This window comes from Canis lupus, chromosome 11, assembly GCF_011100685.1.
Source record: "Canis lupus familiaris isolate Mischka breed German Shepherd chromosome 11, alternate assembly UU_Cfam_GSD_1.0, whole genome shotgun sequence".
Taxonomy (NCBI): Eukaryota; Metazoa; Chordata; class Mammalia; order Carnivora; family Canidae; genus Canis; species Canis lupus.
The window spans coordinates 66803000-66820265 of record NC_049232.1 but is presented as its reverse complement, the minus strand read 5'-3'; the positions used below and the strand labels follow the sequence as shown (position 1 = coordinate 66820265).

At 43.0% G+C, this 17266-nt stretch overlaps 1 protein-coding gene across 1 annotated transcript in view; it reads right to left on the bottom strand.

Moving 5' to 3' along the window:
• UGCG (UDP-glucose ceramide glucosyltransferase) overlaps window positions 1-16697 on the bottom strand; it is a 33554-nt gene extending 16857 nt beyond the window's left edge. Inside the window, 1 exon segment of the mRNA NM_001172235.1 lies at window positions 16476-16697. Coding sequence (NP_001165706.1) covers window positions 16476-16573 — 98 coding nt within the window. The 5' untranslated portion in view covers window positions 16574-16697.
• Window positions 16698-17266: the final 569 nt, after the last annotated feature.

Here is a 17266-nt window from a genome sequence, read left to right as displayed (position 1 = left end):
CTATGATGAAAAAAAATGTCTATTAATGACATTGGAAAATATACCACCACCACTACACAGATAAGTTGGCCAAGGTTCTCAGCGCTGGTCCATCCCAAGGGTGCCACAGCAAAAGGCTCCTAAGGAGGGAAGCCATGCGAATTAATGAAAGAATCTGCCCCAGTTAATGCTCATGGTGTGACAACAAAGAGAAGAGATGCCTTTCAGCAGAGTGGTGATGTTTCTAAAGGAAGTCACTGAATCCTTCCTCCTCCTCATAAGCAAGTCTCCAAGCACTCAACAGTAATTAGAGGTTAGAACGATCACGGGACCATGTGCAAGATATTTTAAGACACACGTTCTTCCACATTTTAACATCTCTGAAATCGATGGCATCTTAACAATTGGTGGCAGCCAGATGGCAGTCCTAAATTAGTAGCATGAAAACCAGCCAATGAAACCTTCTAGAAGATCAAGAAAACACCATAATCAATGCATCTTTGATTTGATGAAATACACCATTAATCTATGAATGACTTCTGAAAGTACACCACTATCATCATCCACAGCAGTTAGCCCTGGGCTCATGCTCAGTTAATTAAAGGCCATAGCGAATATCCAACATTTCAGATAAGGCCATAAAACATTTTACAGAAAGAAAAATGGGTTACCTACAATGGAAAAAAAAATTTAAACCAGTAAGAGATTTTTTTAAAAAATAAGATAGTATCAATTTCTGATATACAACCTCCAAATGCCAGAAAATAATAGGGTATCATTTGCAACAGTGCTGCTCATTGTGGTTCGTGGATAAGTTGCATTTTTACTGGTCTGCGATGAGAAGAAATGAAGAGAAAGCATTTAGAAACATTTACAGCAATTTGACATTTCCATGCCATCCAAGCACGTGATCAGTATTTATTTTTATTGTAGTTTACCAAAGTATCAGTCTATGCCAGACTGGAAAAATTTTAAAGAGCTGATCTTCTGCCATAGATAGTTAGGAAAATATTCATCTAGCAAGTTCATCTAGAGGATGGACAGAGGTAAAACCATGATCTAAAACTTATACAACCACTGGGGTGCCTGGGTGGCTCAGTTGGTTAAGCATCCGACTCTTGATTTTGGCTCAGGTCATGATCTCAGGGTCATGGGATCGAGCCCTCAATGAGTGTGGAGTCTGTTTAGGATTTTCTCTCTCCCTCAATCCCTCCCTGCCTCATGGGTACACCAAGCTTTCTCTCTCAAAAAATAAAATAAGGGGTGCCTAAATGGCTCAGTCACATAAGAGAAGTCTCCCTGTCACCCCTGTCCCTCATTCTCAGCATTATTAGTTTCTTGTCCATCTTTCCAGAGACTTTTAAAAAATGCATATAAAAGCCAACACACACACGTACAAATCTAACATAATATTTATAATGTTTAATAGAAATGCATTAAAAGCATGTTTTAAAATACATGAGTGAACTGTTAGAAAAATAGAGAAAACCTCCCAGGTCAGAAATGTGGAGAAATCTATGAGGGAGTGCTGGATGCTTGCCCCAGGGCCATCTGTTAGTCCCTGATGATCTAGAGATGGAGACAAGCCTGAGACAAGAATGATGGGACCTCTGTTCTGTCCATCTTGTATAAATACAGAATCCCTGAAAGGCAAAATAGAAAAATGCTGGCCCACAGAGCAAAGATGGGGATGCTGCCTTCTTGGATTCACTCCTGAATGAAGTGAATAAAAGGAAAAAGTCTTCCAAGAGAACACCCAACACATGGGTTTGGAACCCATAACACAAATTACCTGTGCTGCTTGAACAAAACCCAAGAGAAAGGATGAGAGACCATCCTAGGTGAAGAAAACACTCAATGTCTAGAAATAAAAAATATAATCATTCACATTTGAAACGCAATAGACAGAAGAATGCATGTACAGCTTAAAAGAGAACTAGACAACTGGAATCTAGATTTGAAGAAATTATCCAGAATGCGGCAGAGAGAATGGGAGGCAAGGCACTGAAATCCTGGAACAGTTTGAGACATGGAAGACAAAATAAGGCCTGGAATCCCAGGAATTTTTTCATATTTTCCCACTGCATGATCATGAAGTGCTATTAAACTTATCGAAACATGCACAAGGTTGACCAATACAGAGAAACCCAGCCCACTAGCTCACTGAATTTGGCAAATCTTTAAATTAAAAACAAGGATAACTTAAACAGCGTTAAATAGTCCAGGACTGATCCTACGTCCCCCTCTTCCCTTCCTCTTTATTAAGACATTTTACTTTAAATGCTAATAGAGATATACCTCCTGTCCTTCGGAAAGCTTTTTGTATCAAGAATGTAGTATTTTATCAGACTCATTCTGACTCACTGAACAACAATGAAGCTCTTTCTGGTTAATACTAAATCTGAAATTTCTACTCAATTATAACCAAACTATGTCACAGGATCTTAAAAAAAAAAAATCCCATTTATCTTTCTCCCATCTCTCTCCCCCCCCCCCCAACCTCCCAAATTTTCATTCCATACCCCCTAAGGAGTCATCTTGTGAAGTACCCCCTAGGATACAAGAATCCTACTTTGGAGCATATTGTTTTGATTTATGTAACATAACTGACAAAGCCCCTTGTTACAAATTATGTGAAATGTTTATCAAAAACAGTAAAACATCCATTACATCACACACCAAATCACATGGCACTACAGTGAGCACACAGTGGTGCTCCACGACTACTTGCCATTCCCTCCCTGAACAATCATTTCTGAACCCCAGATGTACACTAGGCATCATCCTGCACACTGGAGATAAAATGAACAGGGGAATTCCCAACTGCCACGGAGCTGCAGTCTAATGGAAGAGTTACACCTGTACAGAAGCTTTTCTCTACATAAAACTTTTATAGTCAACAAAACTATGTTCTAAAGCGAGAACTTTAATATAACTTTGCCCGCCACACAGAGAAAGGATGCTGGTGGGTGCCTTGGCCATGGCTAGTGTTTTGTAAGCCAATCTCTATTTTTCAAAATATGATCAACAGCCCATTTGCCCAGAGTCTCAAAAATGGCCTGAGTCCTCCAAGTGAGGTGGCTCTGACAGGGTCTACAGGGTTTACTGGTTTCAAACCGGTTTACCTCTGGTATCTCAGAGCAGGGGATCTATAGGACTAAGAACTGAACTTGAGCCCACTGCATCCACCCATTGCACTGGATTTATCATGGGTGCCCATTTCCACCCTTGACCTAAAGCAGGTGACTCACTTTCTGTCAGGATCCTTTGTACAGTCCTTCCTCAGTTGGAGGTTCTACACCAGAAATCCAGTTCTACCTTCCCATCATGCATCTGGCTTGCAGGGCCTTGTCTTTCTTTTAAAGGGCGGGGAAGAGTACTTTTTATTGATATGTAACACATAAAGTCACATGTGTGTATACAGCTCAATGAATCTTCTCAGAGTGAAACACCCATAAGCAGGACCCAGATCGAGAAGCAGAATATTACTGGAATCCCAGAAGCCCTTGTGCGTCCCCATCTACTAACTACCCTCCTCCTCAAGGGTAATGACTTCCAACACACCAATTCTGCCAATATTAGAATTTTATCTCAAGGGAATCCAATAGGATGTACTCAATTGTATCTGGTTTCTTTGACTTCATGTGTTTGTGAGATTCATTTTTGCTGTTACATTTAGTTATAGTTCATTCATTTCTTAAAAAGAGTCATTTATTTTGAGAGAGAGAGAGAGTGAAAGAGCAAGTGGACATGCACAAGCAGGAGTGGCAAAGGGGGTGGAAGAGAGAACCTCAAGCAGACTCTGCACTAAGCTCAGGGCCCAACGCAGGGCTGGATCTCACAACCCTGAGATCATGATGAGCCCAAACCAAGAGTGGGACACTCAACCGACTGTCCCATCCAGCTGCGCCTAGTTCTTCATTCTTATTGCAGCCTATATTCCTTGTATTAATACACCACACTTTATTTAGCTACTTTCTGTTGATGGGCATTTGGGTTATTTCCAATTTGCAGCTAATACATTTAGTCTGCAGCCTTGTCTCTGTCCTTACAAAAGTATCAAAAACCCTGGCCTAAACCCCACCCCACCCCCCGGACTTACACTTTCAGACAAGATGAAGAGATAGAGGTTGGATCTGCTTGTCTACCTGAAGCAATTTTTTAAAAAATCAGACAAGATGTGGGAAACAAATGGGAAACGGTGGCTTTTAAGATACTGGACATAAGATAAAGGAGGACAGTGACTCCTACGACATGGAAAACAGATGAAGTCAGTGCTCCAACTGCCCCAGCTCACCGCTTTGAGACCAGTGTTTCTCAACACTTATATACACGATGCCCACAGGTAAAAATCACAATGTAATGGATCAGTTGCAGAGCTTACGAAGCTTATTTTTACAAGCATCTCAAATGATTCTGATGCAGGCTCGCAGTGAACCATACTACAGTAGACTATAAATTCTCCAGGCTCCAGCAAAATAATGATAAATAGTACATTTATCTCAATTAAAAAAAAAACATTGACTAAATAAGAGTAAATAAATACATACAGAACTCAGAAGGTAAGGTTAGTCTAGAGGTAAAAATACGGAGCCATCCAGCGTTTGTTAAATACATAAGCTCTACCTGGGAGCTGACGGTCTTATAGGGCCAGTAATGCATGAAGAGGACTATGTGTGAGTCGCCCAAGAAGCAGAAAGAAAGGCAGGAAGAAAGGATTTACTAAAAAAGGCTTTATCTGGTGAAGCTGTTTTCTTTTTGAAAGTGGTCAAGGAAGAGCAACACTGAATGCAGCTGAGAGGTCAAGAAAAGAAATGAAATGCCCACCTGATTGTGTGGACTTGATGCCCTTGAACTCTGCGGGCAGGGGTAAATGAAAACAGGCTAAGAAGGAAATGAATGAGAAGTGCAACGGGATAACAGGGAATAAACACTAGATCCCCTGACATTTGACCTGAATAAAAGTTACTCTGGCCTGAACAACTAAGATGGGGAAAGGTTTTTCAGTTTAATTTTGGGGGGGGGGGATATATTTTTTTTAATACTTGAGTATATAGAGTGAGAGAAAAGTTAAAATAATTAATGGCATGATAGGGCCCAGTGTGAAGCAGGAATTAGGAAAATCTGACAAGACCAAAGGTAAGAAGGGTGAAGAGTTGGAAAGAGGTTCTGCCAATAATGCGTGACGGAGGATAAAAAAAGAAACAAAAGCACTGCCAGACGGCACCGAGGCTCGGCGGAGACCTGAGACCATGAATGTGTAGTAGTACTAACCCACATGGCTGAGTGGTCACCCTCTGCGCGACGTGGAAAGTTGAGACGCTATAAATTATGAGATGGGTTCAGGATAACAAGGCAGACTGATAGGAGGGAAGGCGAGGGGCAAGATGAGGCAGCGATGAACTCTGAGTTCTGGCTAGATGGCCGGTTCCAAGAAACCAAGAGATAACAGGTGGATGGATGCCACAACTGTGGATACATAGCCTAGGGCAGTTATTCTCAACCTTGACTGCACAAGAAAATCACCTGGGGAGTTCAAAAAATCCTGACGCTCAGACCAATTAAACCAGAATGTCTAGGGCTGAGACACAGGCAAGGAGTATTTTTTTTTTTTTTTTTTTTTTTAAGGACTCCCCTGGTGGCTCCGAAGTGCAGTCAAAGCTGAAAACCATGGACCTGAGGAAGACTAGATCACTGTAAAAAGAGAAGAATGTGAGAAGAGGTGGAAGCTCGGGAGGATCGCAGTTCTGGGATGGCTAAAAACAAGAAGGCCGAGAAGGGGCAGGTCAAGTGGTATGAGAATGGGGGAGAGGTGCAGACAAGAAGTAGGGGTTCCCTCCACAGTACTCTCAGTGTTGCCAGTTATCAGAAACGAAAGAGTCACAGCAACTGGAGAAAGTCCCATACAGATACTCTATCCCTGTGGACTACTTCCGGGGTTATTTTTAGGTTATCACTGGCTGTATAGAGCCACATGCTGGTTTAAGAGCCTGGGCTGGAGCAGATCACCTGGATTTTTATACCAGCTTCACAGTGAACTGAGTATCCTTGGGTAAATTACTTCTTTAACTCTCTTTTTTTAAAAAAGGGGGGATGATTAGTACCTACCTCATAAAGCAGTGAGAAACAGATGAGATTGAGCCACAAAGTTAACATTCAATGACAGCTGTTATTGATAATTTTTTAAATTTAAGGACATTTTCCACTTCTCCAAATTACTATAGTTCTAGTAAGAGATTTAGAAATGGCAAACGTTGATAAGGCTTATACACCAGAATGGAAGAACTAGAAATTCATATGCTTAAAGATTCTTTCATAAATATTTAAATATTAAACCATTATGATGGGTCTTTTTATTTTTTTAAAATTTTGGGGGTTTTTTTGTTATTTTTTTGTTTTTTTTGTTTTTTTTTAAGATTTTGTTTTTGATTAATCTCTTTACCCAATGTGGGGCTCAAACTCACAAACCCAAGATCAAGAGTCACATGCTCCATTGACTGAGCCAGCCAGGCGCCCATGTTGTTGTTTTGGGGTGGTTTTTTTTGGAGAGCGCAAGAGTATGAGCACTTGGGGTGGGGGTGGGGGGCAGATGGAGAGAGGGAGAGACAGTCTTAAGCAGGCTCCACGCTCAGCACAGAGCCCGACATGAGGCTCAATCTTGCAGCCCTGAGATCATGACCTGGGCTGAAATCAAGAGTTGGATGCTTAACCAACTGAGCCACCCAAGCACACTCGGGGTTTTTTTTTAAACATAAAACCACCGTGGTGTATTAAGAAAGATTAAAAGGGAAAAAGGGTATCATCAAAAGTCCCAAATCATGATCAAAACAGAAGTCAAAACAAGGCATAAAACATATTTAATGCAAAATTTAAATTATATGCAAAGCTAAAACTACGCCCAATATTTAGGAACCATTTTATATTTGTAAGAGCTCATCTAAAAACATAGAGGCAACAGAAGCATGACAGTGAGGAACATTAAATATCACCAGTGATCCACTGAAAGTGGCTTGAGCTCTCCTTTTAAATCACTGGAGAGGTTCTCAGTTGGGCAGAGGTGCTGCATACTCCTGGCTTCTCTGAATTCCTCTACCCTCAGCCTCACTCAAAATGTGGGATTCTACTGCCACAAAAACCCTTCCTTCCTTTGGCTCCGCTACCAGGAGAGCTCCCACACTCAGAGCTGAGAGCCGAGGGCAGACACAATGAGCAAAGTAACTCCCAGTTACTATGTAATCCAAGCACACTGCCTTCTAGGATGGAGACGTGTTGAGGGATTCCAGAAGAGACTGTTTTGTTGACCATTAAATCACTATACCCAGTGCAGTCCCCAGAGTAAATGCTACAAAGCAGCCTTCTCACCCCAGTCCAGGCCAGGGGGAGGCCGGGAAGGGGGACTCTCTGAACAACCCCTACCACCTGGAAAGCCCCCAATCCAGTGGCAGCACGCCTTAGGCCTTGAGCCCAGCAGAACCATCATTCGGGATTTTAATAATCACCTTAGTTCTCTATGAACGGGCTCCCTGCATGGAGCCTGCTTCTCCCTCTGCCCATGTCTGCCTTTCTCTCTCTCTCTCTCTCTCTCTCTCTCTCATGAATAAATAAATAAAATCTTAAAAAAAAAAAAAAGAAACAAATAGAATCTCCCCCTTCTAACACCTACATCCATTTGATTTTCATAATTTGATTTTATGACACTTTCAGGAACACACTGGATACAAAAGGAATGTACCTCCGCTATGTCTGGTCGATGGTTTTGATTAGTTTCATTTTTAAAGAATAAAATGATCCTGGAACGTGAGTAACCAATGTTGGAGAGACAGAAAGCACAGGACAACTTCCATGTGTTATTCCCGAGGAATGATTTCTAAGTTAAATTCTCAATCAGAAGCTAGTCACTCTCTGTTGCAAAGCCCGAAATCACAGAATGGAGCCCAGTGCCCTCGGGGCAGCGGGGAGGAGGCGCTGGCGGCACACCTGCGGGGCTGGACCAGCGGTGGGATGGGGAGCAGGGGAGAGACCGGCCTTCAGGGTCCTGCTTTCCACTGGGGCCTAGAAGGACATCTATTCAGGGAACATTTCAAAGAGCCCCAAGCGACTGGTAAGAACTATTCAGGGGCCCTACTGGACTTTATAGCAGGTTTAGCTTGACGGGTCCTAATCAGCTCTTGGCACAAGGGTTTTCAACTTCTGAGCTGATGGAACAGTTTCATCATGGGTGATTTTTATTTCCTAATAGCTCAGTCTCTAGAATTGTTGACTCTTCTTCATCGTTTTGGCTTAGGGTTTTCTTCTTATCTTGTAGTTCCTCTCCCTGCTTTCTCTCTGCCTTTCTCACAAGTTGTTGATTTGATGGTGTGTGCCACTTTAAATGACTTATTTTACTGGTTCACACATTCTTTTTTTTAGATTTATTTATTCATGAGACACACACACACACACACACACACACACACACACACACACACAGGCAGAGACACAGGCAGAGAAAGAAGCAATCCCCCCAACGTGGGACTCAATCTCAGAACCCTGAGATCTTTACCTGAGCCAAAGGCAGGCGCTCAATCACTGAGCCACCCAGGTGTCCCTACCGGTTCACATTCTAATTTCATTCTGAGCAGGAGGGAAGCTGGTATGAAGGGAGACCTCGACTGAAGGGGCTGGCAGCAGCTCTGCAGCAATCTTAATGCAAAGCCATACCTCCCAGAAGTGCAGCACAAGAACCTCACACAAAGCCCTGAAGGGAGAATAAAGATTCCTGGCCGGCAAAGGTCACCTTGCTTAACGTTAAGCCCCAGATAGTGCGCTTTTTTACAGTTCTGCTACGGGGCTCAGTTGAACCAATTTATCTGACTCTTGGAATTTATCTCCTCTGCTCTATGCCACCAAGCTTGTTAATACGTCGTGTAAAATTAGGCTGACTGTTATATCAGCAGGCCCCTGCTTCACAGAGTCCATGCCTGCAATTTCCCATGATAAAAGGCTTCTGTTGTTATTACTTGTGACTCTGCCCTGGAAGGCTGTTGCTGTGTGTTTATGATCGGAGTATGTCATGATTAATGCCACTTCCATATTGCACTTATCTTTTCAAAAACAGTAGGGCTTCTTCAGCAACAGAAAGGAACACCTTCTGGTACAACCTGAACTCTGCAGACACAAGATTCCCCACAGAACACATAATAGCCAATAGTGACTTAGCCTTATGGGAAAACAACAACTATTTCCACTGGGCAGTGGACTTACACACTACAGAGTACAAAAGATTCCACTGCCACTGAAAACAAGTTGGAGATCTTTATTAATTTTAACCACCCCTCCAATCCCAACTCACTGACCCTTTGATGACAACAGAGCTGGACCTAGTATATGGGATATGGATAGAGCATGGTGTTTGGCTAACAGCAACTAAGACAGGCACTCAGCAGAAGACATGGACTGAGCACATAGTGCTCAAAAACACAGGAGACCCTCAAACATAACCACACGCTCAAACTCTTTTCAAATCAAAAGGAACTAATGGGACTATCCTAATGTTCTGCTATAAAATTCCCTACAGCAGAATGTGACATTTCAACTATTCTGTGTATAAAATAAAATTCTGTGGATTTGCATCTCAACCAACTCAGGAGAACACTGGGCTTTGCATCCCCTGCCAAGTCAGATCTTAGTGTAAAAATTATTTATGACAAGACGGGCATTCCCATAGGGAAACTTTGGGGAGGGGATCAGACTTGTAGGTAAGCATGTTATTAATAGAACTCTGTTTCTATTTTAGTCTGCAATTAATTAGAAATAGTGAAATAAAGATTCCATTTGGTCCAATAAATTTCATTAAAGTCCATCACCACTGAAAGCATCCCCAAATCGGATCATCTACCTCAGATCACAATGGCCAAATGACGCTGAACTAATGACACTGAAAAAAATCCACCATTACTACTGGAAAAAACTCAAAGTTCATTCATTCAGCCAGCAACAACTGAGTGCCTAGTACACACTGGAGATAGAACAGTAAATAAGACACTATCTAACCCTCAAGAGCTTACAATCTAATTGGGAAAAGAGACAGCTGAACGCACATTTATAATTCAGAAGGGTAAATTCAAGGCACTAAATTATAAGAAAGGCTTTATATAGCAAAAAGCTAAGTCTAAATAGACCTGGGTGAGTAGACGTTAAAGAAAAATGAAGAGAGGGAGGAGGGGGAAAAAAGGAAGGAAAGATAATTCTAAAGAAAATACACAGCATATTCAGAGGAATGTCAGTGATTCAATGTTGCTGAAGAATTAGGTACAACGGCTCAGCTCCTGAAGAACTGTGCATGTCTTGTTGACGCGCTTGCATGTTAACCTGAAGGCACTGGGGGAACCATGGTAAAATTATAAGCACATGATCTAAGATTAGTGCTCCAGGAGGATAAGGCTACAGTTAGAAAAATAAAGAAGAAAGGGAGCAAGGCTGTTGGTAGAGATACCAGTGAGTGGAGATAGTTTCGATAATCTAGAGTACAGAGAAGATCATGATGTAGGAAAAGGGTGGGATGATGAGTTCACAGGCATCACGGAATGTTAACGCTAGATTACAATGGTCAGCTCGCTTTTTAAAGCTATCACACTAACATCCAATTATTTGGTATCTTCCAGGTTCAGGTTAAAGGGGCTCAACTGCCTCATTCATTCACCCAAAAAGTGGTCCAGGCAGCAATAACCCTGACTGATCAACAGGTGACCACAGTCCAGAAGATCCTCAGAACTGAACCCAGAAAAGCAGCTCTCAATTTACATTCTGCTACGGCTCAGAACACCAAAGTATTAATGAATTTAAGGCAAAGATCATACTTGCTAAAAATAACATACGAAATACTAAAATTTACATTAAAAACAATTTGTTTCTGACAGGATGTTCACAGACCTCCAGATACGGTATTACTTTTCACTCAAAAGCCGTGCAGCAGGTATACATGTGGCTGTGCCAAAAAGGTTAGAAAAAGTAGAATGAACTGAAAATTCCAGGGAAAGACCTCTGCTTTACTAGAGGGCAGTTAATATTTACAGATACAAGAAGTATTTCCACACTAGCCTGGCACCTCCAGACAATTAAAAGATAAAAGCCTAGCACTGAACACTACAGAGGACAAAAAATAATAATCCAAGAAGAGGGAGAAATGAGAAGAAAGCGAAGAAAAAGAAGGGAGATGGAGGGAAAGGCGGCAAGGTGCGTGGCTCAGATACCCTTATCATCCAGTAATATGGCTGCCAAGACCTAAAAAGAGAAGAAAATGACTGGTTCTAGACTTCTGCAGGATTTCACCACAGCTCCCAAGCTACCAAACTACACTAGTTCTCAAAAAGGAAAAACTCATGAAGATCACTTAACCAATTCTGCCCACTGAGGTTAGAATCAGTAGTTATTTTTAGATTACAAAAAATAAAATAAAATCAAAAAAAAAATAAAATAAAATAAAATAAAATAAAATCTTGAGAATTAAGAGCTCTGAACTTCAATACTCTAATCTGAATATGATCTTGAGAACATTATAGGCAGTAATCTCACAAACGTCCGCCATCCAGAATATATTACAAAATGACTAAACATCAGTTCAATATTAAAATTGGAAACTGGGGTGTTTCGGTGGCTAAGTCGGTTGGGTGTCCCAGTCTTGATTTCGGCTCAGGTCATGATCTCAGCATAGTGGGATCAAGCCCCACATCAGGCTCCCTGCTCAGCAGGGACTCTGTTTCTCTCTCTCTCTGCCCCTCTCCCCTCATGCTTGCTCTGTCTCTCAAAAAAATAAATAAAATATTTTTTTAAAAAAGGAATGGCTTTCTAGTTTATAAATTATCTCAATTTTTTTTAAATTGCAGACTTATATGAATCGTGAGACACTTGTGAAATCTGAATAATTTGAGAAAGAACTGTTCATTGAATTAATCACACTGAGCTCCCTTTTTTTTTTTAAGTTTACTTACTTATTTTTTAGTAATCTTTACATCCTACGTGAGGCTCAACTTCACAACCCTGACATCAAGAGCTGCATGCTCAGCCAACTGAGCCAGCCAGGCGCCCCTGAGCTCTGTTTTTAAAAACAGGCCAATACTTAGCTCTGTCTCTTTCTAAGGGGACACAATTCAGTAGAACATTGAATCTAACTGGATGCCATTACACACTCTATTTAATTTTAAACAATAACCAATTGGTTTTTAAAAGTTTTATAGCTTTTCTTAACCATTTATTATAATATTTGCATGACTAACATGTTTTTAACAATTAGATGTCTAAGATTCATCTCTTTAATGTGACAAACAGATAATGGAGCCATATGAGTTTTAGAAATAGGCTCCATTTCTACTAGTTGCAAGCACAAAGTTTTAGAAGGAGAGTTTCAATATCTGCTTATTTTATGTATACTTTACCTTATTTCAAAAAAAGATTCGAGGACACAGAACATGTGTTTAGAAAAAAAAAACATTCTTCAATAAAATACAGAATGTTAGCACACTATTTTAACTAAAATATTGTTGCCAGTGTCCTTTAGCTTTCCTTGTCAAAATGCGGAGATATCAAGTTTGCAATTTCATTAATACAGTGAGGGGGAGGGGCACAAACCCCAGTTCTCGGCTGAAAAGAACTCATTAAACTGAGAAATATCTTTATTTTGGGATGCCTGGGTGGCTCAGTGGTTGAGAGTCTGCCTTTGACCCAGGGCATGATCCTGGGGTCCCACAGGAGGGTCCCGATGGATCCTTGAGTGCCACATCAGGCTCCTTGCATGGAGCCTGCTTCTCTGTCTGCCTATGTCTCTGCCTCTCTCTGTCTCTCATGAATAAATAAAATCTTAAAAAAAAAAAAAAATACAAAGCCTCTCCATTGTACTTTAACTAAGCTAAATGTTTGCACTATTCTCAAACACTAAAAGGTATTTAGAGAAAATTTTGCTGTTCATCATTAAACACAAAATAAATAACCTAAAACAACTGTGGAGTTGTCTCAAGTCTAACAGCACAGTTTACTTGGAATATTAGGCCACATCGCTACAATTATATATTATACTATATTATGTATATAATATATACACAATTACATATATTTATATATAATTGTAGCGATGCAGCCTAAGATATAATATGCTAATATAATATATATAATGATAAAGTCACAAGTGTGACTTTATATAATTGAGGGGATATATCATAGTCCTATGTTGAAAGAAGTCAAATTTCTCCTGTAAATTTAATAAATCCAATTTAAAAACAAGATTTAAAAATTGCAATTAAAGAGACATCTGGGTGGCTCAGCTGTTGAGTGTCTGCCTTTGGCTCAGGGCGTGATCCTAGGGTCCTGGGACCAAGTCCCCGGGTCCCAGGATCGAGTCCCACATCGGGCTCCCTGCACGGACCCTGCTTCTCCCTCTGCCTGCGTCTCTGCCTCTCTCTCTGTGTCTCTCATTAATAAGTTAAATCTTTAAAAGAAAATGTGTAAAGGCAATAAAGTTTGCAAAAGAATGAGGGGCTTTCCTTACCAATAATAAGGTCATAAAACATCATTAATTAAAACAGTGAATACTAGTACAAGAATAGATCAATGAAAAAAAAAGAATAGATCAATGAAACAGCACTGTGAATCTTTAAACATACAAGTATACAGAAGAATGTAGTCCATTATAAAGACAGTATTTCAGAAATGTGGAATAATCAAATAATAATTCACAAAGTGATTTAGGGACAAGGGGCTAAATATTTAGGTGAATCTAAAATTAAGGCTCTACCTAGCTCTCATCACATAACAAGGTAAGATAATGAGTACATTAAAGGATAAAAGGTGTAAAAAAAAAACAAGAAAGAAAATTCAAATTACTAAAGGAAAACAGACATTAACTATATGTGTATACAAGTTAGAAACATTAAAAAAAAAAAAAAAGTCCTGACAACCCAAAACACAGGCACATACACTTTTCTCCAAGTTAAATATATGAACATAGTTGAAAAACAAAACAAAACAAGAAAACACACTGTGGGAAAAAAACTGCAACCTATCACAGAAAAACAATTTCCTATCAAAGATGATTAACAGAGCAATAAACTGCAGCACAAAAGATTATGAGTATGTAATTTACAACTAGATAAAACTAGCATATCCATATACAAAAAAATGTTCAATGGAACCAGTAATTAAAGGAATGAAAATAAAAAACAGAACAGTGAAGAGCCCAATACTTAGTAAGGGGAAGTGGGCACCATCAAACAGTGTTACCAGGACTATAAATAGATACAACTTTTTATAGGGCAATATGTATCAAAGTTGGTGGCTTTTTTTTTTTTTTATGGTTTTTATTTTTTTATTTGAGAGAGAGCGATCACAAAAGCAGGGATGGGAGGGGCAGGGGCAGTGGAGAAGAGGACTCCCTGTTCAGCAGGGACGCTGAGCTCCATCCCATGACCCCTAGATCATGACCAGAGCTGAAGGCAGCCGCTCAACCTTAACTGAGCCACCCAGGCGCCCATGTATCAAAGTTTAAAATGTGCAGGCTTCTGGCCCAATAATTCTTCTTTCAGGAATGTAAACTAAGGAAATCCTCTCTCAAAGATGTACCCGTATGAATTCACCACAGTATTGTTTGTAATCTTGATGAAGTGAACACCTAAATGCCAACTAATAACAATATATATTAGTACCTCATAAATGAAAATGCCATGCATCTATTTTAAATGATGCAGAGATCATATATTTATTGACATGGGGAAAAACGGTCATGACACTTTACTGGACATCTTGTTCTCCAACCTTATTTCCAGCACTTAGAATAGTGCCTTGTACAAAAGAGCTTCCCAGAAAGCACTTACTAAATAGATTAATTTTAAAAGCAGGCTACAGAATAACCATAATGTCCAACCCCCTTCCGTCTCTCTCTCCCTTCTCTCTTCTATCTCTCTCTACACACACCCCCCCACACACACACCTGCAAAGACAGTCACAAAAGGTTAACAAGGTAAAGGAGTTTTGATGTGTGTTTAACTTTCTTTAGTTCTCTCTGTGCTAAATTCCTTATATAGAAAGCATTTTCAAAAAAGAGTTTATGATTGGAAAAAAAAAGTCACGAAATTGATTTTTAAGAACTCATATATTTAAAATGAACTTCAGAAAGTGTTCGGCGATGACAGCTCACAAACCACAAAAACTAAGATCAGCAATACCCAAGTGGCATGTTTTCTTTCATCTGCAAAGAAATATCAGTATGTCTTCTACAATGTAGCATCATTCTCCAGTGCCAAGAAACTGCCACCCTATACTAATAAAATGCAGAATTTCCAAGAGGGAAAACAGTTTTTCCGTAGTAAAAGGGGGGGGGGGGGGGGAGAACAGCAACGAATTTCTTAAAGGTCCTCCCATCTCTTCTATTAAGACATGCCCACTTCTAGTTGGTGATAAAGATTAGTATGTATAGTCATTTTTCTTTCAGGCTAAAATGCCAGTGAGTCCGTATGAGAAATGTGCTCTATTGCAATTCTTTCATTTCTTTAAAAAGGTAGATCCTATTTTAAAGATATTTAAAAAAATTGAAATCTCAGAACCAGCCACATACCTTCTGTCATGATTCATCCCACCACCCTGTTTTATATCATCCAGAGGTTTTATCACTATCTGAGATAGCCTTATTCGAATTTTTATTATGTCTCTCCCTTGCTGTAAGAATGTAAGCTCTCTGAGGACAGAAATCCCACCCTTCTCGGCACTGTGTCCCCCGTGAATGGCATCCAGCAGGCCTCGAGAAGTATTTGTTGAATTCATAATGGAAAAAAAAAAAACAAACAGAGGTGTGTGGAGGGGACAAATCAAAATGAGACTATATACATCAGGAACTAGGAAGAAAAAAAAAAAAAAAAAAAAGGAAAGCAAACCACAATGAAATGTGGTAGCTGACATGACTCAAGGCTCTAACGTCAGCCCGGAGGGTTGGTGGACATTTTTCAGGGTGGACAGGTGCTCCACACCTAGGTAAAAGCATAGAGCTTGTTCCAGGAAGGAGCAAATCCACAGGGAGGTCTCCGGGTGGCTGTGTGCAGCTCCCGGGAGGGTGCAAACCATCATCATCATCATAGAAATGTCGCCCAGGTCGAGAGAACAGCAGCAGCAGCAACACACTATATGCATCTTGGCCCAGGCGAAAAGCCAGAGGAATTCCCGACACAATGAAAGCGAGCGAGCAAGCAGCCTTCCGCCCGACACGCAGGAAGAGCTCCGTCGCCTTCCCCCGGGCCGTGCCGTCGCCCGCGGCCCCGCACCGCCCCACTCACCCCTTCCCCCGCCCAAGGACCCCCGCCCCAGCGGTCCAGGGGGAGCGGGGACGGCGCGAGCGGGACGGGCAGCGCCTCCTCCACCCCCACCCGAGCCCGCCCGTCTCCAAAGCGCACGGCCTCCCACCCTCCCGCCCTCCCGGCCCGAGGCCCCGAGGCCCGAGGCCCGAGGCCCCGACCCCGCGCCAGCAGCCCCTCACTCACGTGTAGATGATGGCCATGAAATGCATCAGCCACAGCACCACGAAGAGGACGAACCCGAAGACGGCCATTCCCTCCAGGGCCAGGTCCAGCAGCGCCATCCCCCGGCCCGGCCCGGCCCGGCCCGCTCCGGCCGCCGCCGCGGACCGCGCTCCCGCAGCAGCACAGGGTGGGCGCCCGGCGCGGGGGCGCGGGAGCCGGAGGAAGGTGGGGAGAGGAAGGGGCGGGGGGGTGGGGACGGAAGGGGCGGGCAGGGCCTGCGCGCCCCGCCCGCGCGCTCGTCCTCTCCGCGCTCCGGCCCGGGCGCGCTCGCGGTGCGGGCGCTGCGGTGTGCGGGCCCCGCGCTCGGGCTCGCCGCCCCCGCCCCCGCCGCCGCCGCCGCAGCCGCCGCCCCGCCGCCGCCCCGCCGCCCCGCCGCCCGGCCCGGCCGCTCGACTCCGCACCCTGCTCCGCCGCCGCGGCTCCGCGCACTAATCGAAACCGGCGGCCGGCGCTGCGAGTCCCCGGCGCGCCCCGCCCCGCCCTCCGGAACCGCGGCGCCCGGCCCTCCGAGGGGCGGGGCGCGCCGCTGCCGCCCGCCCCCCCGGCCCCCCCGGCCCCCCCGCCCCCGGCCCCCGGCCCCCCCGCCGGCCTCGCGCCCGCTGCGTCACCGTGGCGGGCGGGAGCGCGCCCCCCGGAGGCTCGGCCGGGCGGCGCCGGACCCTCGGCGGCGCCCCGGGCCCTGCAGCCCGCAGCGAGACGCGCAGGTCCAGGCGGCTCCGGGAGGCCCGGCTCGGCCGGCCCACCGCTCCCTC